Source organism: Hyla sarda, chromosome 2, assembly GCF_029499605.1.
Source record: "Hyla sarda isolate aHylSar1 chromosome 2, aHylSar1.hap1, whole genome shotgun sequence".
Lineage (NCBI taxonomy): Eukaryota > Metazoa > Chordata > Amphibia > Anura > Hylidae > Hyla > Hyla sarda.
The window spans coordinates 429,677,013-429,703,244 of NC_079190.1; the positions used below are offsets into that span (position 1 = coordinate 429,677,013).

The window sequence follows — 26,232 nt, forward strand, 5'->3', positions numbered from 1 at the left end:
CGCCTTACAGGAAAACAATTTGGAGGAGAATTGCATTTTCTTCTCTACCTTTTTTAGGCTCATACATTTCTTGGTACAACCTCACAGTCTATTTGCTTTATTTTGTGGGCTTACATATTGTCACTGATCAGATGAAGATTGTTTAATCCATAATAAGAGGCATTGTTGAATCCATAATAATAAATTGTTTAATTCAGAAATATTTTTGCCAGCTTGGAAAGAAATGGGGGAAAAAATTATTCCAAAATGTAAATTTGGAATGTTCAAACCAAGAAAAATGGCACCCTGTATAGCAACAATTTACAGAGGGGGTACACAAAACTACTTAAAACTTAACCTTTAATATTAGCGATTTTAAAGAGAACCCAACTACAATGATACGACAGCATGTGAAAACACCTCCACAGCATATACATATGCTTCACCCTGGAGCAATGCCAAAAAAGGCTGGAAATGAATCACATGCCCCAGAGACCATTAGTAAAGGAACACCAAGGGGGGGGTGGATGTCTGTTTGGGTGTGTCCTATAACCACAGGTGTTATTCACTCTAAAATGCCTTAACAGGAAAGATATAGTCCCAGTAGGACTGTGAAAGCACTCGCCCTATCAAGGGCAACCCCTGTCCTGATCTACCCCTTGGCCTGATCCTAGAATTCCCTTAAAGAATAAGCACCTGACATGTTTCTGCCTGTAAGAGTGGGTTCCTCGGATGCTAATGTAAACAGGGTGTAAGAGTTATGCACGAATAATATAGAAAGGAAATTACATACTGCACAGTAAACAACAGTATTTCTAATGCATAAAAACCAAAATTGTTCATTTAAAAAAAAAAAGCCATAGTTTAGGTTAGGTTAAAGTCAAATTTTCTTTCTGATTCTGATTTTAGTGAAAGACATAGCTTATTGCAGAATACATAGTGTGACATGGCACTGCATGCTGCATGATTCTTTCATTATAAAAAAAAAAAGTCTTGACATGAGACTTACATAACATAAACATAACTTACAGTGTTACTGTCATCATATAAAAAAATGCTGGGTATCAATGATTGCTTATGTTGCTCACATTGCATGCAGTTCACTGAGGAGGAGGGGGTGTTCCCTTGCTTGCCCTCTCTTTGATGTGCCCCAGGTTCACAGAACAAGTTGATATACAATGCAGGAGCCTACACAGAGACCTGCTTGTCCCACCCATACTCTTCGTATTTTGTCCCTAATCGAGTGGAAAGAATTATAGAGTATTTTTACCCAAATATAAATATGTTTTAACGAATGTGTATTACAAATATACATACTGTATATTGTTATTATATACATTATATAAAAAGTTTATGCAAATGACAGTGTGCATTTAAATGAACTATTAACACACTGAGAGGAAGCTGAAAGTGGCATCTGAATTAAAATTGAAATGGCCACAATTAATAAGAGAACCTGTCATCACTTTCATGCTGCCTGAACCACGAACCAGCTGGGCCATCCCTGATGGTTTCTCACTGTCCCTCCGGCAATGAATGATAGATCTTTCGATAGAACCAAACAAGGAGAGATTTATCAATCAAGGCTGATAGGGTGGGAAGAAGCCATTGAAGACCATCCCAATGACTCCTAGTTCAGGCAGCATGAATGTGATGAATAGTTGAAGTTTTCACTCACTTATTTTAAAAGAAACATGATATGACTAAGAATAATTAATGTTTGAAACATGCCGTCCATGTATGATGATGTCATTTTAAAGCTGTAAGTTGGATAAATCAGTAAAGATTTTAAGGGCCTGTGCTTTTTTGCAGTTCCTTTTGTCAAACAGGCCAGGTCAACATCCAATGGGCAGATAGATACCAAAACAGCAGATGTTACTTAGTGGCTAGCTGGACATAAAATGTTCCTTTTAAAATGTTCATCCAAAAATGAAGCATGTTATAAAAATACCACCGTTATAAATGCCCGTAACGAAAACCCTGGAAATTGTCCGTTAAACGGCCGTTAGAAAATCCCATTATAGTCTATAGGATTTTTCCAATAGCCATTTTAACCCGTTATCGCCCATTATTAACAGCCGTTATTTTTTGATGGGCGATAGTAACGGGAGAAATAGTGCATGCACAAAGGTTTTTATAATGGGCGTTTATAACGGAGGTATTTTTATAGTGTGAAAGCAGCCTCATGACTAAGAACATTAATGTTCGAAACGTGCCATTCCTGTATGGTGATGTCATTTTAATGTTGTAATCTTGATACAGTTTTATACATTTGTTAGTTAAAATGATCAGCATTTAATGACTAAGAATACTAAAGCTCGAAATGCGCCGCTCCTGTATGGTGATGTATTTTTTTATGCTGGAAATTGAATAAATGAGTGGTGAATTTAAGGGCCTGTGCTGGATTTAATTTTCTTTGAGTTCCAAGGCAACACAAAATCTGCTTTCTTTTCTTGAAACAGTGCCTTACTTGTACTCAGGCTGCATCTGGTATTAATAATCAGCTTAATTAATTTGATTTGGGCTGAGCTTCAACACTAGACAAAGCCAGTGAATACTCTTTTCTCTAAAACAATAGCAAACACCTTTTTTTTTTAACCCCTAGAACGTCCTGGCACCCTGGGCTTTAAGGACCCAGGACGTACTAGTACGTCCTGGTGTTTCTCCGGTCTCTGCCACGCCCCAGGCAGAGATCGGAAGCGGATGCCTGCTGAAATCCTTCAGCAGGCATCCAGGGCAAACGCCGAGGGGGGCCATGTCTGCCCCCCCATGTCGGCGATCGCCGCAAATCGCGAGGGAAATCTGCGGTGATACCGGGCTGATCGGGTCTCTGGGACCCGACCGCCCGGTAATTTTGCATGATCCTGTTTGTCACAGACAGCCAGGACCATGCTGAAGTATAAGAGCGAGGTGGCAAGCCTGCCACCTCCTCCTATCCCCTGCGATTCCTCGGTTAGCTAACGGACCAATCGCAGGGGGGGACGTTACTTCCTCCCGCCCTGCCCGGCCCCTGGAAGTCCGGAGAGGACGGGAGGAAGAGCAGAGGACGTGGCGGGGGACGGGGGAGTGCTGGGGCCCGGCCCCGATACTTTCCTCGTCCCTGAAGACCCGGATCCCGGATAAAAAACATAACATAATATAATAAAATAACATCTTTAAAGCCAGATGTTGCCGAACTACAACTTCCAGCATGCTTGGAGTTGTAGTTTTGCAACATCTGGAGGACTACAGTTTGCAGACCACTAATACAGTGGTTCCCAATCTGTGCCCTTCCAGATGTTGCAGAACTACAACTCCCAGCATGCCTGGACAGTTTTGGCATACTGGGAGTTGTAGTTTTGCAACATCTGGAAGGGCACAGATTGGGAACCACTGTATTAGTGCGTGACTTCTTGTGGGTCCACACATCTGAGCTATCTGGTCCGGGAAGACCATTGGGTCGAAAAACGGGGACGCACAGTCTCACTTTCTCGCAACGGTCTCATCTATGTGACTTTTTCATCAGGTAACTACTGTATGAAAAGGAAATGCCTCTGTTTTTACCAGGATGGGCCAACACTGCCTAACTTATAGGATTGTATCATTTTCCAACTGTGCGTCCAGGTCTTGAACTGAACTTGCCTCTGGGGTCATCTAAACCCTATCAATATAGCCCTGTTTGAACTATACTGGAATCACCTTGCTATTTTGCTGTTTCACTGTGAGACTGATATAGAGCTTTTTCCTGCCTTAAGTTGGTACCCTCCTGGAATGGGCCGTTCTTATATATAATATAATGGATTTACCTATGTACACTTGTTGAATGAACTCAGCTCGTATGTGCGACTGTCATTATTCTTTACAGTCTTGACTCACTCAACTGTGCCTTAGTATCATGTGATTTTACTCTACTGCAGCACACCATCTGCAATACTTTATATATTTGTATGATTTATTTTTTCTCCTCCATTCCCTGATGAACCCTAGTCATTTGCTAAGGGAGAAACGCGTTGGAAAGGGAGCACGAGATACCATATAAATCTGTTTCGTTTATGACCTTTCTGTAAAGGAATGTTTACATCACCCGGTCCCTGTCCATACTTATTGATTAGTGAGGGCAAGGGTATAGACTAGGTTGGGCTCTTTATTGAGTAGGGGTTCACCTGTACCCTTTACCCCTCCCCTACCACATCTGTGATTTGTGGCTTCCATCTGGTCGAAAGACACAATGTTGTACTGTTTCTGAGAATTATTTATGTTTTCTATATTCATATATGTCTTTATGTCTAAATTTATCTGTGATCTAAATAAAGTTTAGATTTATACATCTAGGCCTAATTAATGATTATGATAGTGTAAGTCACTTTATTCCTTGTTACGTTCCTCAAGGGGTCTAGTTTCCAAAATGGTATGCCATGTGGGGAGTTTTTGCTGTTCTGGCACCATAGGGGCTTCCTAAATGCAACATGGCCCCAAAAAACCATTTCAGAAAAACGTACTCTCCAAAATCCCCTTGTCGCTCCTTCCCTTCTGAGCCCTCTACTGCCCCCGCCGAACACTTTACATAGACATATGAGGTATGTGCTTACTCGAGAGAAATTGGTCTACAAAGATAAGTATAAATTTTCTCCTTTTACTCCTTGTAAAAATTCAAAAATTGGGTCTACAAGAACATGCGAGTGTAAAAAATGAAGATTGTGAATTTTCTCCTTCACTTTGCTGCTATTCCTGTGAAACACCTAAAGGGTTAAAACGCTGACTGAATGTCATTTTGAATACTTTGGTGGGTGCAGTTTTTATAATGGGGTCATTTGTTGGGTATTTCTAAGTTGAAGACCCTTCAAATCCACTTCAAACCTGAACTGGTCCCTGAAAAATTGTGAGTTTGGAAATTTTGCGAAAAATTGGAAAATTGCTGCTGAACTTTGAAGCCCTCTGGTGTCTTCCAAAAGTAAAAACATGTCAACTTTATGATGCAAACATAAAGTGGACATATTGTATATGTGAATAAAAAAAATATTTGGAATATCCATTTTCCTTACAAGCAGAGAGCTTCAAAGTCAGAAAAATGCAAATTTTTCATCAAATTTTGGGATTTTTCATCAAGAAAGGATGCAAGTTACCACAAAATTTTACCACTATGTTAAAGTAGAATATGTCACGAAAAAATAATCTCGGAATCAGAATGATAACTAAAAGCACTCCAGAGTTATTAATATTTAAAGTGACAGTGGTCAGATGTGCAAAAAATGGCCGGGTCCTAAGGTGTAAAATGGCTGGGTCTTTAAGGTTATAAAATGGCTGGGTCTTTAAGGTTATAAAATGTAATTCATATTATTGTTAATAGGTGACTTAAGATTATGAGCCCCAAAGGGAAACAGGGGCCAGTTTGTGGAATCTATGTAAATAAAGGATTATTGTTATGATCATGTTTTTGAAATAAATGGAATCAAGTGCAACTAAAATTAGTTCACCAAAACTAAAAAGGACTTGTCCGCTTATCAGGTGTCAGATGCCCTTATCTTGAAAACAATGTCTATATCATCTCTACAATCTACAGTGATAGACACATCAGGAAATTTAAAAATTGGAAAATTCCTTTTTGACATGTTATTGCCTTCCATGGGCAGAACAAAAGGTAAATAAGAGAAACTGTGAGCTGGGAAAATATAACTAAAAAAAAAGCCCTTACAGATCAAGTATTGGAAAAGCAAGGCTGAGAGAGGGAAAGCCCCAGCCTGTGATTGGGATGAGAAATATCACAAGGCAAAGTGAGACTGACATTATAACAGAAGGAGCCTCTTGGGAGGGAAAGGTGTGAAAGAAAATACAGGCAAAGCGCATTAACCTGCAAAACTGAGTCGATCAGACTTTTCTTCAAGGACTGATAATCAGGCTAATAGCCCAGGGAAAAAAAACCACTAGAGAAATAGCCAAATACAAAAATGCACAGAGAACAAACAGATGTAATCCAGGGAGCCGTGTCACAGGCAGGGGAGGAATCAGCCCTGACCATGAAACCTTATTGAGGATTATTATGCTGTGTCCAGGCATTAGTTTCCTTCCATGTGCTCAATGGAAAATGTGTTACAGAGCTTGATTTAAGAAGAAACAGCTAAACTATATGGATATCATACTAATCAACAATTGACAGTACAAGAGAGAAATTATAAAAGGGCACATCCCTTTCCTGTGAAAAATTATAATTCAATATCAGTGGCCTCCAAACTGTGGCACTTTAGATGTTGCCAAACTACAACTTTTAACTGGTGAACCCGGTCTCATTCAGAACTTTTGAATAGAGATGAGCGATTTTTTGAAAAATGTGATTCGGCCGATACGCCAAATTTTCCGAAAAACTTCAGTTTTGTAAAAAAATTGTTTGTGGTGAATCACTATTAAAAACAGCTATTTCTGGCCTACAGAGAGCCTCAATAGGGATGTAGAACACTAGTGAAATAATACTTTTATTCAGTATGACATGCAGATCAGAGGCGTCACTATTAGAATCACTGTCGCATAGTGGCACAATGACAGAGTCTGGAGGTGGCATCAGTGTGAGAAGACCATATAGTGGCTGAATGAAACTGTGTGGAGGTGGCAGCAGCATGAGGAGAACATATAGCCTCAATAGGGGTGTAGAACACTTTGCCTTGCTTTTTCACGCATAGGGAGTGTGCTGTGTTAGTGAAATAATACTGTTACTCAGTATGACATGCAGATTACAGCCATTGCTATTAGAATCACGGCCGCAGAGAATCTGGATGTAGCAGCAGGGAAACCAATATTGAAGAGTATAAAGAGAATTTTTATGTAATTTAATTTGAATTTATAAAGAAAAATGTGAGCATGCATTCTGGTGAGCATTGAGCTGGTGGTCCACCGCCAGGCGAGATACCACCTGTTCCAGACCCTGCCTCTCCGCACCCCCTGACTGGGAAAGTGTGAATGTTTACTTTCCTCAGTTATGGTTCATTGTTATCGCTATATCGATTTTTTTAAATATAAATTGAAATTAAAATTTAAGATTTAATAATAAAATGTGTGGTTACAAAAGACCAAATCCAACAAGGAGTCACATGTCACATGGCGGCCCAATGACAGAGCCTAAAGGTGGCAGCAGCATGAGGAGACCATAATTTGGCAGAATGACACAGCCTGGAAATGGCAGCAGCAAGAGGAGACCATATAGTGGCTGAATGACACAGCCTGGAGTTGGCAGCAGCAGGAGGAGACCATAGGGTTTCACAATCCCTAAGATAAAAAGATGAATTTTCAAATTTAAATTGAAGATTTATGGTAGTTAGTGCTACAATAAAATGTTTAGGTAATGTCCCAGCAACATGAGGAGACCACATAGTGGCTGAATGACACAGCCTAGAGCTTGCGGCAGCATGAGGAGACCATATAGTGGCTGAATGACACGGCCTGGAGTTGGCGGAAGCATGAGGTGGAGACCATGGGGCCTCACAATCCCTAAGACAAAAAGATGAATTTTCAAATTTAAATTTAACTTTAAATATGGTCGCTAGTGCTATCGTAAAAATATTTAGGTAATGTCCCAGCAGCATGAGGAGACCATATAGTTGCAGAATGACACAGCCTGGAATTGGCGGCAGCAAGAGGAGACCATATAGTGGCTGAATGACACAGCCTGGAGTTGGCAGCAGCATGAAGAGACCATAGGGCCTCACAAGATTAAAAGATGAATGTTCAATGTTGAATTGAAGATTTATGGTAGCTAGTGCAACTTTAAAAAATAATCCCTAAGATAAAAAGATGAATTTTCAAATTTGAATTTAAGATTTATGGTAGCTAGTGCTACCATAAAAATGTTTAGGTAATGTCCCAACAGCATGAGGAGACCATATAGTGGCTGAATGACACAGGAGACAATAGGGCTTCACAATCCCGAAGATTAAAGATAAATTTTAAAATTTAAATTGAAGATTTATGGTAGCTAGTGCACATTTGCACTTTAGCACATTTGCATGTGTACATTTTCATTTGCACAAATGCCATTGGGGTGTAAATACTCACTACATCCCTACTTAAATTCTGTGAGGGGTGTAAGTTCCAAAATTGGGTCACATGTGGGGGGGTCCACTTTTCTGGCACCACGGGGCGCTACTCCTCTTCTGAGCATTGTAGTGTGCCAGCAGAGCACTTGACGTCCACAGATGTGGTATTTCCATACTAAGAAGAAATGGGGTTACAAATTTTGGGGGGTCATTTTCTCCTATTACCCCTTGTAAAAAATTAACATTTTGGGGGGAAAACAGCATTTTAGTGAAAAAAATGTGTTTTTTTAATTTACACATCCAACTTTAACAAAAAGTCGTCAAACACCTGTGAGGCTCACTGTACCCCTTGTTACATTCCTTGAGGGGTGTAGTTTCCAACATAGTATGCTATGTGTTTATTTTTATTTGTTTTGCTGTTCTGGCACCATAGGGGATTCCTAAAATGGGACATGCTCTCCAAAAACCATTTCAGCAAAATTTGCTTTCCAAAAGCCAAATGTGACTCCTTCTCTTCTGAGCATTGTAGTGCACCAGCAGAGCACTTGTTGTCCACACATGGGGTATTTCCATACTCAGAAGAGATGAGGTTATACATTTTGGGGGGCATTTTCTCCTATTACCCCTTGTAAAAATTTAAAATTTGGGGGGAAACTAGCATTTTAGTGGGAAAAAAAATCATTTACACATCCAATTTTTACTAAAAGTCGTCAAACACCTGTGATGTGTTAAGGCTCACTGTACCCCTTGTTACGTTCCTTGAGGGGTGTAGTTTCCAAAATAGTATGCCATGTGTTTTATTTTTTTTATTTTTTATGAATTTTTTTTGCCGTTCTGGCACCATAGGGGCTTCTTAAATGTGACATTCCCCCCAAAAACCATTTCAGAAAAACTCACTTCCAAAATCCCACTATCGCTCCTTCCCTTCTGAGCCCTCTAGTGCACTCGCAGAGCACTTGACATACACATATGAGGTATTTCCTTACTCAAGAGAAATTGGGTTACACATTTTAGGAAGATTTCCCTCCTTTTACCCCTAAAAAACTGGGTCTACAAGAACATACCAGGGTATAAAAATGAAGATTTAGAATTTTCTCCTTCAATTTGCTATTCCTGTGAAACACCTAAAGGTGTAACAAACCTTTTGAATGTCTTTTGAATACTTTGAGGGGTGCGATTTTTATAATGCGGTCATTTATGGGGTATTTCTAATAAGAAGGCCCTTCAAATCCACTTCAAAATTTCAATTTTGAAAATTTTGTGAAAAATTTGAAAATTGCTGCCATACTTTGAAGCCCTCTGATGTCTTCCAAAAGTACAAACATGTCAACTTTATGATGCAAACATAAAGTAGACATATTGGGGGACATTTACTAATCTAGTCTATTCTGGGTATGCTTATAGACCAGTGTATGTGGTAGTCTCCTGTCTATTGTGCTCCTAATTTATCAAAGGTCTCACAGCCCTTGATAAATTCTGTGCTCAGACTTCAGGGTCTACAGCTTAAACTGCATTTAGACCTGCTCCAACATGGTCTGACATTTCAGCGTATTTTGGGCAGATGTGACTTGTCGCACAAAAGTCGCACTTGATAAATTCAGCACCAATGCATTTTCCAATGCATTTCCGTTTAAAATAGACTTGCATGCATCATGTTCTAAAAATCCTCTACAGCAAAAGTTGCAGAAAAGTCGCACATATTTAGACTTTCTGTGCGACAAATTTATACATGAAAAAACAGTCTAAATCGTTTGATAAATCTCCCCCATTGTATATGTGAATCAATATATAATTTATTTGGAATATCCATTTTCCTTATAAGCAGAGAGCTTCAAAGTAAGAAAAAAAATGCAAAATTTTCTATTTTTTCATCAAAGTATGGAATTTTTAGCCAAGAAATGATGCAAGTATCGTCAAAATTTTACCACTAATATAACGTAGAATATGTCACGAAAAAACTTGGAATCACAATGAAAAGTAAAAGCATCCCAGAGTTATTAATGCTTAAAGTGACAGTGGTCTGATGTGCAAAAAATGACTTGTCCTACAGTGAAAATTGGCTGGGTCCTTAAAGGGGTACTCCGCCCCTAAACATCTTATCCCCTATCTAAAGGATAGGGTATAAGATGTCAGATCGCCGCGGTGCCGCTGCTGGGGACCCCCGGGATCCCCGCTGCGGCACTGCGCTATCATTACAGCACAGAGCGAGTTCGCTCTGTGCATAATGACGGGCGATACATGGGACGGAGCCGCGTGACGTCATGGCTCTGCCCCGTGTGACATCACGGCCCGTCCCCTTAATGCAAGTCTATGGCAGGGGGCGTGACAACCGCTGAGCCCCCTCCCATTGACTTGTATTGAAAGGGGCTAAGATGTCTAGGGGCGGAGTACCCCTTTAAGGGATTAAGAATGTCCTCTTCCGACCCTTATAACTTTGTTATTTTTCCACATACAGGGACTATGTGAGGGCTCATTTTTGGCACCGTAATCTGTAGTTTTATCGGTACCATTTTGTTCTGATGGGACTTTTTGATCGCTTTTTTTAGAGTATACAAAGTGGCCAAAAATACGCAATTTTTTTTACGTATATGTCATTAACCGTGCAGTTTAATTGAAGTCATATTTTTAGAGTTTGGACATTTATGAACATGACAATACCACATCTTTGTTTATTTTTGTTTGCATATTATTATTTTTTTAAATGGGAGGGGGGGGGGTGATTCAAACATTTATTAGGGAAGGGGTTAAATCACATGTATTAACTTTTTATTTGTACTTTTTACACAATGTTAGTCCCCATAGTCTCCATATCTTCAGATTTCATACACTGTTCAATGCTGTGCCATATCATAGCAATAATCAATGTTATCGGTGCTCAATTGCTCCAGGCTGCTAAGGCTTCCTGGAGCATCGAGCCACCGATCAGATGTCGATCAGGCATGTAGGGACCCTCCCCCTGTCCTCTCAGCTGATCGAGACACCGCATTTTCACTGTGGTGGTCCCGATCAGCTCCACTGAGCTGCTGAGATGTTTTATTTAACATATTTGATGTGTTAATTCCAGACATCACCACGATTGGTGATATCCGGTATTAGCCACGGGTCCCGGCGCCTGCTGATGCAGGCTCAGGAGCTGAAATATAGAAGGGGAGCGGGACAAGGTTGTACAGGTGTGCTCTCGTCCTTAAGTGTTAATCAAACATATAGTATTTCCACTCTGGTTCAATATATCTACACATTTAAAAGTGTTGAGAGTGAATGCGGAATAGCCGTCTAGGACTAATGTACATGTATTTTTTTTGTTTAATCAAGCATATGGTATTTCTACCTCAGTTTAACATAACTGCGCATTTAAAAGCATTGGGAGTGAACACATAATAGGCATTTCAGGCCAAGCTATGTTTGTTTTCTGGGTTACATAACAAAACATAGCATTTGTAGCTGGGTTTAACACTAATATGCATTTCTAGCATTGAGAGTAAAAGTTGACTAGTAGATAAGTGACAAATCACCCACAAGCACCCATAAAAATAACCTCCAAATCTTTTTCAATAAAAAATATGTTGGAAAAGGAATTGTTGAAGGGGTTACAGAATAGCGCATCCTTGCCATGTCCTCTGCTAGTAGGTATGTTGTTGACAGTGCCAGCACCAGTACAGTTAGCAGCAGCAGTCAGGTGGTAGTAGTATGGTGCATAGTGGTAGTAGCAGTAGCATCAGCAAGCAAAAGTTGTCACTGTCTTCCAGGGGTGTGTGTGGAATATAACAATGTCATTATGGACTGGTTGGCTTGTTCAAAGCCTACTCAGGAGAATGAAAAGTCTGGTTTCAGTGGATTCCTCATTATGTAAAATTAGATGGGGTGGTGGACATGTCCATCCTAGATCCCCCAGTGCTAAGCCAAAGGATAGCATTAGCCACAAGGAGGAGTTGTATGAGAACAGACATCCTTTGGAGTGTTTTGGAGAGGAGGTGGAAGCAGTGGCTGAGCATAACACTAGTGATACTGGTGGTGGTAGGCATGGTGGGGATACTGTAAGGCATCATGGTGTATATGTTGAGGGGTAGAAAGGAGCCCATGATCAAACATCAGAAGTTAATGCTGAGAGGAGTGGTGGGGATCATAAAGAGGAGTATGATAATGAGGATGTAGTATTTTAGAGGACGTGGGAACCAGGTAAGAAGGAGGTGACATGTTCCGATCAGAAGTGTAGTGGCACTGTCAGCAAGGAAGAGAATATCCGAGGTGGAGCTAGAACACCTGTCAAACATAACAAGTTTAGGCATGCTGGTCTGATCAATCTGTAGGCTTAAGAAAAATACTTTTAGAGGACTGATGGCTTTTTGGTCTACCAGAGCAGTAGCCATTCTCATAGACAATGGGAAAAACAAAAGTTGGTGCCGCAAAATTTTGGTACAGTTAGGGTTTAAAAAAAAAGGTGTTTTTAGAACAAGTGAGAGAGATTTTCACAATGTTTGGCAAGGGTGGGGCTTGTCAAAAAGCAGGCATGACTTCTGTAGAAGGACATAGCTTACAAGTGCCCAAACATGTATAACCTTTTGGCACAGATTTTTTTCTTTAAAACTAAGCCAAAATAAAATTTGTCTAAAACTTGTAACACTCACGTTTCAGAAGACAGTAACTCCGATGTATGTGGCTCTGCTGGACCTGTGTGGCAGATGACTCAGACCGTACCAGGGAGCAGAGTATAAGGTGCCGCTGGTTTTCACCAGAGTCCGCTGCAAAGCGTGATGGACTTTCTGCGGCAGGCGGAATCAAGGTTGCTACCCCTGGCATGGCTAGACCACACAAGTGGCTGAGGAAATGCGAGGCACAGGAGGGATAAGGCAGCTCATAGTCAGGATAGCAGAAGGTCAAGGCAGGCGGCAAAGTATCGTAGTCAGGACGTAGCAGGAAGTCAGTAGGCAGGCAGCAGAGGAGCAAGGCCAAGTCACAGAGCAAAGGATTAGATACATGGTAAGGCAACTCTCAGGAATGCTTTCTTTCAGGCACAAGGCAACAAAGATCTGGCAGGGAAGTGAGGAGGGTGGAGGAATTTATCAATGAGCCACAGGTGAATTACACTAATGAGCGCACTGGCCCTTTAAATCTTAAAGAGGACGGGGACACGCGCCCTAGGGGACAGGGACACGCGCACCAGATCAGAGAGGCAGAGGCTGGGGCAGGAGAAGCACCAGGCGAGTGACGGCCTGGGGCTCGCATGCGGGCGCGTCCCGAAATGTGAGTCACAGCCCCGCCAGCAGCAGCAGGTGATGGGACCATGCGCTCACGGCCAGCGTGTGCGGCCGGAGCGCATAACGTAACAAAACGTAGACTTGACAGTTTTAATTATATGCCAAATTACTAACATCCTGAGCCACTGTTAAAAATCTGGCGCACTCTTAGACTGTCTAGTCTAAGTTAAAACTATGTAAGAACTAGACAGTATTCAGCTATTTTCCACAATATTTCAAAGGTTTAATACTGGTGTCCTCTATATAGATATATATATATATATATATATATATATATATATATATACATATATATATATATATATATATATATATATTACAAGGTCAATAGTTCTTGACATCACAGTCCTTTAAAAATATACCAAGCTGTGTAGTATTTCTTCACTTTCCCCATCAAGCGTATCTCTTCTGTAATGACAGTGCTTTTAAACAAGCATCCACACATTTGGCAAATAATACAATACACAGGCAACCACTGTATGTTCACAGTCCTTAACAGGGTGCTGTGATTGTGTAGACTGACAGTGTTGAATTTTCAGAGAGAACCTCTATTATTGATATGGTTCTGAGCTGAAAAATGATAAGTGCAGGAAAGATTTCCAAGCTTTCTACCTTATTTCTTTTTCTTGAAAAACATGCAGTTTGAAAGAAAAATGAAATATGAAATACAGAGGTGAAGAAACACTAAATAATACATGACTAGTAAAGGGTTTAAAGTGCAACTGCCCTTTATACACATGGTATGCCAGTGCCTTGACCATTATTGAAATGATTATTTTAATGATTTAACAAATAGATTTGCATAGTCACAGGTTCATACTTTTATATACAAATAGGTACCAAGTCATGTGAAGGGTTTAGAAAAGCAATTTTCATTTTCTCTATTAGGGAATTATTTGTTAATAGAGGAGATCAGATGACACAAAGGATGTCCTCTAGGAGGAACATCAGAGGACAATGTATGCAGGGTCCTCAGGAAAGAAATCCAAAAGATCTAAGGACCTGGAAAGAATATCTGCTTTCCAAGTCTTCTCTGCTAAATGATGTGTGAGAACGAAATTAAAGCACCAGTACAAGAGGGACACCAATTTTCCAAGGCAAGTTGCACTGCCTACAATTACCAAGTACATTTTCTCAGCAGGAGAGAATTTCTTGGAAAATTTGAGTCTACAAGAATCTTTTATGGAAGGTATTTATTCTCTTCTTAACTTTTAAACGAATTAAAAAGGCACTGACTTTCAGAAACAATGGCCTATTGGAATCCAGGTGATGGCGAACCAGAGAAAAAGAAAATGAAAACATGAGATGGTTAAAGCCTTGTACAAAGTCTTTGGCCAGTTTTGGATATTTGCTTCTTTTCCACATTATGGAGGGGGGGAAAGGGGGGATGGGACTTGAGTAAAGTCCCAACTAAATTGTTCATATGAATTTGTAACCATAAATGGCATCCTGAAATCTCCTGATGTCCCAAAGATATTTGACTTGGAGGAAAGTCATTGCCATTGCTACCTTAAAAAATGAATGCTCTTTACTATCTGTTAGAAGAGATGCTCATTCCCATCCTTGTCTTAAAATTACTGATGGTTCAGCACATGTGGTGGGAAATAAACAGGGGACCCACATGGTCTACCTGAACAGGGGTCCTGTTTTGGGACATATTGTATGCTTCATTTCACTTCACTAGAAGGAAACAGTGGGGGAGATTTATCAAAACCTGTGCAGAGGAAAACTTGCCCAGTTGCCCATAGCAACCAATCAGCTTGCTGCTTTCATTTTTATGAAGGCCTGTGAAAAATGAAAGAAGCAATCTGATTGGTTGCTATGGGCAACTGGGCAAGTTTTCCTCTGCACAGGTTTTGATAAATCTCCCCCAGTATCATCTGAATCGTCAGAAAATTACTGCTTTCATCAAACATGACTGACAAAAGTAATAGAGGCTGTTATAACTATTAACTCATCTTAGTTTTGCTATATTTTTTTACTCTTGAGAAGGATGGATGAGGAGGCACTTATCAAGGCCATGATTAAGCGCATGTGAGCGTGAAACGGCCCGTTGACCTGTGTTGTCATCTGTGACTATACCGGAATTAAGTATTGGCTGAACCACAAGTGCCTCCTCATCCATCTTCCTCAAGAGTATCCATTGTTGTTTTCCTGGAGGATTGAGCACTGTGAATAAGCCCTGACTGTGTTCTCAGGTAATATAATGCAGTTCACACTACCTCTTGTGGCTTTATACGCGGCAGTGCCGAACTAGCCTTTTTTCTACCTAGTTTTTTTTTTACATTGCCATGGAGAGCTCGAGGATGGTTGTAGTTCATCAATAGCAGAAAGTCATAAGTTGGCTTTTCTTACCTTGAAGGCTTTTGGTGCAAACTAATGCTAGAAACACTTGAACATTCCGGCTCATTTAGCAAGAACTTATTATGAGAGAAAATAATAACACGCTCATGTTCTGATACTCCCTTGTAATGAAACAGACGAGCAGGTCCGTGGGAAGAAGGAATAATAAGGGAGAAATAGGATGAAATGTTGATAAACACTGGCAAACAAGTGAGAATGATTAGGGAAGATTCAGTGGATCTGGAAGAAAGGTCAGAATAGATGATGAATACATTTATTAATTACTAAGCTAGTACAGAGAACAAGACTGGGAAAGAGCGATCAACAGCAGAATGGGCATCAGAATCTGTAGAGGAGAATCCTTCATTAAAGGGGTACTCTGCCCCTAGACATCTTATCCTCTATCCAAAGGATGTCTGATCTCCCTGGTGCACCCGGCATTCGTTTAGAGTATCAGGTGCAGCGCTGGAGCACCGGAGGCTCGTGACATCGCGGCCCTGCCCCGCTCGTGATGTTATGGCCACGCCCCCTCAATGCAAGTCTATGGGAGGGGGCGTGAAGCCTCCTCCCATAGACTTGCATTGAGGGGGCATGGCTGTGACATCATGAGCGGGTTGTGACAGTGACGTCACGAGCCTCCACCCCGCATCGCCAGTCATCCGGCACCGGATGTCTAGGGTGCCGCAGCTGAGATCCCCAGCAGCAGGACCCCCTGTGATCAGGCATCTTATCCCCTTAAGGCGATACTGGTAGTGCATTATTCTGTACTGTACATTAACTGTTCAGCAGTGGTGAGATTTCTTGGCACCATTCCCATCTATGAGCAGATAATGGTAGTCTACGTCTCTGATCACTCTACAGTGAACATAACAGGTATATGTCGGAAAATACTCCTCAAGTATACCTCCAACATTTGCTACTGTATAGGCATATAAGGGGACATGTACTAACGCTTGTCTGCCTATGGCCAATTTAGACTGAGAATCTGCATTCATCGCATTTATTATGCACTTTCTGCCAATGCACATGCTATTTTCGCTGTCTATGCCAGAGGGCATGTTTATTGTGCATAATGGGAGGGATTTGCATGGCAAAACTTTTGGCGTTGGATTTATCACCTGAGTCTTTCAAACAGTCGAACAAAACTGCGCAAATCTCATGCTACTCCTGGTAACCATACCTAACTGCTCAATGTTTACTTTTAAGTACTCAATACTGCTAACAAAGAGCATATGTGACCTTTCATATAAATTGTATTTATCATTGATATTGCACATGTGTGCGACTCTAGGTTTAAATTGCCCCACAGTTTTACCACTATTTCTTGAAATGTGAACATTTAGGTAAATAGCGATAAAATTTCTGAGAAATTAATACCAGTACCATTTATTTAACCCTTTGTGAACACAGCCTAAAAGGGGGTTCAAAGGAGGATTCATCAGTAATTAATTCTATGAGTTTGGTAACATGTTCTCACTGGTTGAAGCTATTGGTGCTGTAGTGGTTTCCAAACATGAGGCTTTAACACTATCTCCAGCATCCATAGGTCCTTTCCATTAAATGTGCAAATAATCTTGCCAATTTTGTTAGTTTTTTTGCCCGTATCTCCTTGAAAAGTGTAGCATGCAGGTTACAATTAACTAGAATTTATTACAAGGCCTATATAGTCATTCATATATAGGCTAATGTCAGATGGTTATTACGTGAGAGGTCTCATATAGACCTATAGATTAAGAGATGAGAAAAGCCTGATCCATATTCTACTGACATTTTCCCCCATCAGTCACATTGATCCCTTCAGTTTTTGTCTAAGTTTCAGCCACTGGAAATAGATTTTTCTCTTTTGCCTTGATTGGGGTCAAGTCTAAATGAACTTTCTTTTCATCCTTCAGGCGCAGTAGGCGAAAGTAAAAGAATACTCATTTTATTTTTAAGAAATCTTCCCTGGAACAAGTTGAAAAGAGTTTTGCAGTTCAGTGTTGGATTCCATCATGTGCCAAAGGTCACTGATTGCCACGGCTTATTTTAGGTCAAAGAAAGAAAGTACAATAGCTTTAGTCTAAACTGGGAAATGTTGCTTCGGTAAACTTTCTTCATGTTCTTTATAATGCCTTATGATATTGTATTTTGTTGCCTAAACAAGTAAGTTATATAGGCAAATAAATGTATATGTACGTTTAGCTCACATGAAACGAGGTCGTACCAAATCTCTAAATTATTATTTTTATTTTTTTATTTCACTATGAAGTTCTTTTACCCACTTTCATTATTAACTCTACTTCCCTTCTTTTACTTAGGTTTGATTTCTGCAGTAACAAATGGAATAAGCAATAAACCAACTGGACGATGGGATCCAAAGCAAGATGCAACATCCACCACGCTAACAGAGGATCTGGAAGGAGAGGTGCCTTTCATCACAACAGCACCTACTATGACGTTGTTGAACCACCACCCTCTTTTAGAGGGGATTCTTCATGAGAGTATCATGAAAAAGGACTTCCAGCACCTACCATCTTACGTTACCAGAACCAAGCAAGATGACAGTGATTTAAAGGACAGATTGACTGCGCTCAAAACAAGGGTTAATTTGGCACATGTAGACCATTTATCGACATCTCATGATGATTCTTTGACACCTACAATTCCTCTTAACCTGTTTACAATGATAATGGACACCACTTCTGTTGTTACTGAAAATGGAAAAGAAATACAGGAAACCATATCATCAGCCCCGTTTCTGGATTCACTGCCAACTTTGGTTTCTCAAGATGCACTACAAACAGAGAAGGGTAATGTTTATACATCTCAACAAGGCTTAAGCCATGTGAAACCTTTATCGAATGTTCATTCTCCATTATATGCTACTACACAAGCGGCTGAAAGTACCAACAGATTTACAGCAGAGAGGAAGCATATAAAAAAGACTATACCCAACATATCTGCATCTACAGTGACATTAACTGAAGAAGAAGAGGAAACTACCACGAGCACCATTATTACCACCACTGTGACCATGACCGTGCCAGTACCAGGTGAATATGAAAATACTGATCCAGTGCAACCACAAATATGTATTCTTTAATATATCTTTATTATATAATGTTTGTATCACAAAGTGATATGTAGAATGTATACACATAGGAATATCTTCTGGTACTTTTTTATGACAACAAATAAGATGGGGTCTTTCATTCTTTGCTCTGCCCCATCCTTTAAAACAGTTGTTTGGAGAACAGAAAGGGTATTACCTCTGCTTCCCAGTGCTCCACTTCCACCCTTGGCACACCACATGCGATGTCCAGCCCCTGCATGATGACACTGTAACATCGGAAACTTTGTGTAGCTATTGGACATCACATCCAAGTGTATTTTTCCAAATGCAATGATCGTGACTTGGTACTTGCCCCTTCTCATCTAAGAAGATACACTTCCGAGACATGCTGAGGGTGGAAGCACCAGGGAGCAGAAGAGGAAGATCCATATAACCTTCAGGTTGTCTTGCCTCTCCATTGGTTGCTGCAGTTGTTGGGATTTTCACCAACCCTAAAACCACACAACAGGGTCTAAACAACTGTGGCATCTATGGTAGGAAAAAATTGTGGCCCAAAATACTGTAATTTTTTTCATTTGAAATTCCACATTCCATACTGCCTGTTGTTAAGAACAGATAAGTAAATGGGGTCAGTCCCTCCTCACCCCCACCCCACGATCTCCTGCCTGGCGCTCCAGCGCTCCTCATGCACAGAGCAACCACAAATCCGTGTACAGAGCTGTGTTCGATACACCCCATCCATGCATCTCTATGGGAGTGTCCAAAAATACAGTGATCATGTATCTCTTGCTCTACCATAGAAATGCATGGAGGGGGCGTGTTGGCCACTGTTTCATGCAGTGGGTGATACCGCTTCTCGCATGGATCGGTGGTTGTTTTGTGCATGAGGAGAGCTGGGGTGCCAGGCAGGAGATCGTGGGGGTTCCAGTAATCGGATCACCCCCGATCAGACACTTATACCCTATCCTGAGGATAGAGGACAAGAAGTTTAGTACCGGAATTTCCCTTTAAAGCATATTCACAGGAGGGTATGGGCCTCAGTGATCAAGCAGAAGTCATCCTGTTTGGAACTGACTTTGGAGCCAACCACTTGACGCTAGGGTCTATTTTTATTGGATGATTCCTAATAAACTAAATGATAACAACATGCAATTACATGTGGACGTAACATGATGTATATGACATATATGGAAGGGGCTCTCAGGATCATCTCCTCTGGTGGGCCGAAGGAACCCTTCACTAAACAGGTACCAAATATTTGATCAATGGAGGTATGGTCATTGGGACCCATACTTATCATGAGAACAGTGGTCTCATGTGCCCTTGTTTAAAAAGAAGGTGGTGGAGTATATACACTGCAGCTCCATTTAAAGTTTATAGGGCTGCTGAAGATGTTTGGCTATCTTTGGCGGTCCCATAGAATTTGTTAAGGGGTACTCCCCTGGAAAACATTTTTTTTTAAATCAACTGGTGCCAGAAAGTTAAACAGTTTTGTAAATTACTTCTATTCAAAAATCTTAATCCTTCTAGTACTTATCAGCTTCTATTTGCTCCACAGGAAGTTATTTTCTTTTTGAATTTCCTTTCTGTCTGACCACAGTGCTCTCTGCTGACATCTCTGTTCATTTTAGAAACTGCCCAGAGTAGGAGCAAATCCCCATAGCAAACCTATCCTGCTCCAGACAGTTCCTAAAATGGTCAGAGGTGTCAGCAGAGAGCACTGTGGTCAGACTGAAAAGGAAATTCAAAAAGAAAATAACTTCCTGTGGAGCAAATAGAAGCTGATAAGTACTAGAAGGATTAAGATTTTTTAAATAGAAGTAATTTACAAATCTGTTTAACTTTCTGGCACCAGTTGATTTAAAAAAGTTTTCCAGGGGAGTACGCCTTTAAGATCATTCTGTAGGTTTGTCTGTAGACATACTGTATGAAGGAATTGTGACAAATGAAAAATTCAACCATGCTATGTTATGATATATGATATAGGACCAGATAAGTCTTGTCATCTACTATTGAAAAAAAGAAAAAAGAGATACCAATGAGGGGACACAAGATTATATGCTACTGTCTTTTTTTTTTTCTTACAGAACCCTGCAGTAAAAATGTTACTGGTCCTGAGGGCATTCTCCTGTCTCCAGTCTCCAGTCTCCAGTTTAACACCGGTCTTGACTGCAGTTATACAGTCTATGTGTATTCTGGCTATGGAGTTGAAATTAAGGTAAGTACTATGGAGATAATGACAGGGAGTGAAAACACTGTGAAGTAAATTAAGAGACAATATAACGGCAGTACATTATAAGAAAATTTCTCCAGAGTACCCGAATTGTAATAAAATGTTTCTGTGAATTAAACTTTCAGATAAAGGGATAACATTTATAAAGGGGAAAGTGGCCAAATAGCTGTAATTTTGGCTTTGAATAAAATGTTTTGAGCTGACCTTTAAAGTGCAGATTTGAGAAGGCTGAATTAGTATGTACATTTAGACTGGAAATGCTTGTTGTGAGTTGGTAAAGACTGTACATTGTAAGGTTATGTTCACACGCTCAAAAAATTTTAGGCCTTTTTCAGCACTTGTTTTGCATTTAGACTGTTTTTGAAAAACATTTGAATACATTCTTTGGGCAATTTTTTAGCCTTATTTTTGCTCTAAAGCAAAAACTGCATCCCAAAAAACAACTCTTTGCAAGTTGACCTAATTTTACCTTTGATACAACTATAGATACATATTTAAACTATGTGTAAACTAATGGAGGTTTTCCCTTTATATTTAACACAAGTCAGTTGGGGAAAACTGCATTTTTTTGGCCACAAAAGCATAGTGTGAACATAGCCTAAGTTTAGTAGCAATTTAAATTTCTTTTTTAGCAACCAACCCAAAAAGTCTTCCTTTGTCCACCTTTTTTTAATTTTTAAGTGGAAAAAAGAAGAAGAAAAAAACAACTTTTTTGCAAATCTTCTTAAATAATAAGTTCCAATCATTCTATGTCTAGGCTTTCTATGCATGTGTATATGCCTTGACTGCCACAGACTACCAACTAGAAGTCTACTTCCACAGACTACCAACATGAAGTCTGATCCAGCAGTCCTACTTCCATCTGTCTCTTACTTTTTTGCCAACATATATTCTGTAGTTTATAAGAGGCAGATAGGAGTAATTCATTATTGCAGCATCAGACTAAGACATAAGGTTGATTTGTAGTCTGTAACCATGGAGACACATATACCAGCATAGGAGCTGGTTACACAAAAAGGTAGAATATTTTTAATGAAGACTAATAAATTCATTATATTATTTTTGCTTTATTATTTATTATGATATGGGTTATATAAAAATTAATGGTAAGGTGGTCAACTTTTATCATACGTTAACCACTCAGCACACAGTTTTGTAACTTTTGAGTTGCTACTTGCCCCTTGTTACTCTTGAATAAGTTGTCACTTCTGATCACTGCACAAGGGATGGTACTCCAAATGCAGCCACAGGCCATATTTTCACAAGTTTTTCGACCAAAAAAGAGAGCTGTGTTTTTACAGCTGTCCTTTGTTTAAAAAACTACTAGGAAATAATACAATGTGCATTTTTAGCATTTTTTGTTCAATTGAACTCAATAAATGGAAAAAGACGGCTGAAAAAAACTATGTGAAAACCACGTGAGTGATATGATGTCTCTGTACAGCAATATATTATGGTGTTATTCTAGGGGCTGACATCGCCAAACAAAAACTCCACAAACATTTATATAAAACTGATGGAATGCAGAAGTAGAGTATGTGTATAAAGAATGGAAAGGAATTGGTCTTGCAGCTTGCATGACTGAGAAAATTGTTTGCTCTCCCAATCACCAATGCAGTAAGTGTGCAGGTGGCCAGGTTTACTGTGTTAGGGTACATGCACAACACGTTTTCACTCTACGCGTACGGAAAACCGTGTGCTCCAGCTGGACCGACGCCCTAATCCATTGACTTTAATGAGCCAACCGGAGTCACAAATTTTTGACCCGTATCCGGTTTTCTGACGTAGTATACTACGTTTTGAGGTCCGTTCAGAAAACCGGATAAGGGTAAAAAATGAGCCGACCGGAGTGAAACGGTAACTCCGGTCAGCTCATTAACCCCTTAAGGACTGAGAGTTTTTCGGTTTTTGCACTTTCGTTTTTTCCTCCTCACCTTTTAAAAATCATAACCCTTTCAATTTTGCACCTAAAAATCCATATGATGGCTTATTTTTTGTGCCACCAATTCTACGTTGCAGTGACATCAGTCATTTTACCCAAAAATCTACAGCGAAATGAAAAAAAAAAATCATTGTGCGACAAAATTGAAAAAAATAGGGACCTATAACGCTGCACACACTGATTGCCAGCACTGTTCACTGCAAAGCCATAGCTTTGCAGTGATCAGCGTTATCGTCGGTCGATTGCTCAAGCCTGCATCTGAAGGGACACGCCAGGGGCAGGTAAGAGGACCTCCGCTCGTGTCCCAGCTGATCGGGACGCCGCATTTTCACTGCGGTGGTCCCGATCAGCCCCACTGAGCAGCCGGGCAGACCGACCCGATATGACGCGGGGTCACCGCGTGCCGGCCAAGGACGTAAATTTTTGTCCTTGGTCGTTAAGGGGTTAAAGTCAATGGATAAGGACATCGGTCCAGCTGGGGTACTGGAGTGCACGGTTTTCCCCTCCCCCCGCCAGATCCGGCACCCGTAGAGTGAAAACATGGTGTGCATGCACCCTTAGGTGCCCATCACTCTCCATTTTGAGAGTTTTCCCAACTCCTTTCAGGAGACAAGGGAAAAGAGCTCTTGGCACCTAACCAGACAATCCAACCATCTAGGCACATCAATAAGCATGACTGAATATTCTCTGACCTCTCTATAGGGGTCTCAGCTATTTTGATGGCTTAAAACTGTTGACAGTTTCCCTTTTAAGGACATTGTATAATGAATATAAATATATTTTCTTAATCTATATCATTTCCAGTGCAAAGAGTCTGTGATTCCCAGGGAATGGTTCTTTAAAGTTGTCAAAGTCTGTTTTCAATAGGAAGTATATAATTAAGGGCTTAAGTTCGCATGTCAACATTCTGTCAGTTCAATAATACAAAGCATGCTGGATCACCACGTGAAGGAATTTGGTAGTCATTCACGCACCATCCCACCTCCACACAACTGGTGTTCATAGCCTGCAGATTAATTAGAGCTTGGCAATCGCAAAACAGACAGCCAGGCAGCGTGTGTGCGGATTTGCACATATTGTATTATAGCAATTAGAGGTCGCTTACCTCAAGGTCGAAATTACCCTACATGCCATTACCATCATTTAAATCTCTTTCCATAACATATGGAAAGTTAGGCCTGTATTTACAGTGCAAGAACATTTTTATTATAAAAGGAATGCAAGGGTTTGACAGAAACATCAACCTTACATACAGTATTGTAGGTTCTCAATATCCATAAGGTACTAACAGCAACTAACATTACTTCAATGCTTGTATGTAAAATGCAAAAGTGAGATTGTCAGATGACTGTACAAATCATTTACTGGAACTTCAGCAACATAGTTTACCTCCGTGATCCCTGATTGGTAAATGCACTGATCTGTATAACCAAGATATACGTTGAAATGAGTTGGTTATGCACTAAAAATGGTTCTGTGGAAACCTGCAGAGCAAATGGGATTTGGGTTATAGAAAAGATTTAAGGTAACCAGTCATCTAGAAAATAATATCCAATATACTAGGAGTAAGGGTTAGAGCAGGGCAAGCCTACTATATAGTTTTGTGGAAAAGGAATTACTGTCATGTATATTATTTATTTAATTCCCTGCTTATTCTAAGCTTAATCTGGACACCTTATTGGCTGAAAGCTTGTTCACCCAACAGTTACCTTCCCCGCCCACCTTTCCCCATACACACAGTCAAGCATATATGTGTTTTTATTGGGTAAGCCACTGTCAGACACCTCTGATGGCAGCTCATATTTCCTAAAAACAAAAGGATCAGGCATTTTGAACTCCAACTGCCTAATCCTTTCCAACCTATAATATCTGTCTGGAAGGAGACAGAAGATCCCCATATAGATTAGGTGGTCAGCCTCTGTATAAGAATTCAGTTTTCTGAGCCTAATATTATTGATAAAATATTCTCAGAATAGGTCATCAATAGCAGATTGGTGGGGTCAACACCTGGCACCCCACAGATCATCTGCTTGACCGAGCCATGGTGCCTTTATATACAGAGAACAGAGTCAGAAGCGGACAGTGCCACACATTGTGTGGTGGCCATGCTAGATTACTGCAGCTCAGCTCTTATTGAAGAAAATTGGAGGTAGTTCAGAAGTTTTGAAATGCTCCCTTCAACTATATATCTATTAGAAAATGCTTAGACAATAACTTCCTAATTTTAATGGGATTTCGTGTTTCTTAGGATAGATAAAAAAATATCAGACTTATGGGGGGTACAAATTAATCCCCTACTGATCTGATATTGATGGCCTATCCTCAGTAGTAAAGCTTCACTTAACCCTTTCATATTATTAATAATAATATGCTAATAATTATGCTTCACATTATTAATAGTGATGAGTGGCATTGCCCATCTTTGAATTTGCGATATTTCGCCAATATATAGGCGAATATGGGAATATTCACATATTCGTGTATTGGAGGAATAAAACAGTGAGGGGGTGGGCAACTTTACTATTGGTTACTTGGGATGTTGTTGATAACCTCTGACAAGTGTATTTGCATCATTCTAATTGGCCCACAAGTGAAAAGAAGGAATGTGCGAATATTCACATATGCGAATATTCGCACATGCGAATATGCTCACATGCGAATATGCGCATATTCGAATATTCACATAAACAAATATAAGCGCATATGCAGAAAAAAGCGAATATTCGAAATTTCGAATATATAGCGAATATATTTGCAAATTTGCGATAAAAATTTTAAATACAAATATTCACGCCCAACACTAATTATTAATAATAAGGCAATAAGCTAAAATAGTAACCCCCCCCCTAGGCTTGAGGTACACACTAATAGTGTCACATAGACATATCTGCTATAAAAACCCATGTATGTATTGTATATCGTGTGAATATTCTCTTAAACTAATCATTTACATTCATTCATTTCCATTATTTCTTCTTCTGTGCCTCCCTGAGATTGTAGTTAACAACTAGGGATGAGCGAATCGAATCAGACAAATCCAAATTCATTACGAATTTCAGGAAAAATTTGATTTGCAGCGAATGCAAATATCTGCGCGATTCACAAATCACTTCATTAAACTCCATTTACTGCGGTCCAGGCTCCAGGGCATCTAAAATGGCAGATCCACATGTGAGGACATAGGGCAAGGAGTCCTGGAAAGGTGGGAACAAGGGTAGGTGGGATGACCTGGAATCACATGACATCAGCAGCCAGTCACCCCTGTGATGTCACAGCCCTATATAATAAGCAACCATATTTCGGCCAGTCACTTTAGCCTTTCATTGCAGAGAGATAGATATGGACAGCAGTGCTGTGTGTTGGCCAGAAATCATTTTTCCAGCAACAATTCACCTCCTAGTCACATCAGCGTTCTGTTGCAGAGAGGG

The 26,232-nt window shown here is 40.1% G+C and overlaps 1 protein-coding gene across 2 annotated transcripts in view; it reads left to right on the top strand.

The window, feature by feature from the left end:
• Positions 1-26,232, top strand: part of SEZ6 (seizure related 6 homolog) — a 707,842-nt gene that overhangs the window by 330,802 nt on the left and 350,808 nt on the right. Inside the window, exons 1-3 of one of the 2 annotated variants that reach the window (XM_056559053.1) lie at positions 15,054-15,161; positions 17,875-18,609; positions 20,717-20,847. In XM_056559053.1, coding sequence (XP_056415028.1) covers positions 15,149-15,161; positions 17,875-18,609; positions 20,717-20,847 — 879 coding nt within the window. In that variant the 5' untranslated portion in view covers positions 15,054-15,148. Of the gene's footprint in view, positions 1-15,053; positions 15,162-17,874; positions 18,610-20,716; positions 20,848-26,232 lie in introns of those variants that run through there. The other variant, XM_056559052.1, reaches the window with a different exon arrangement.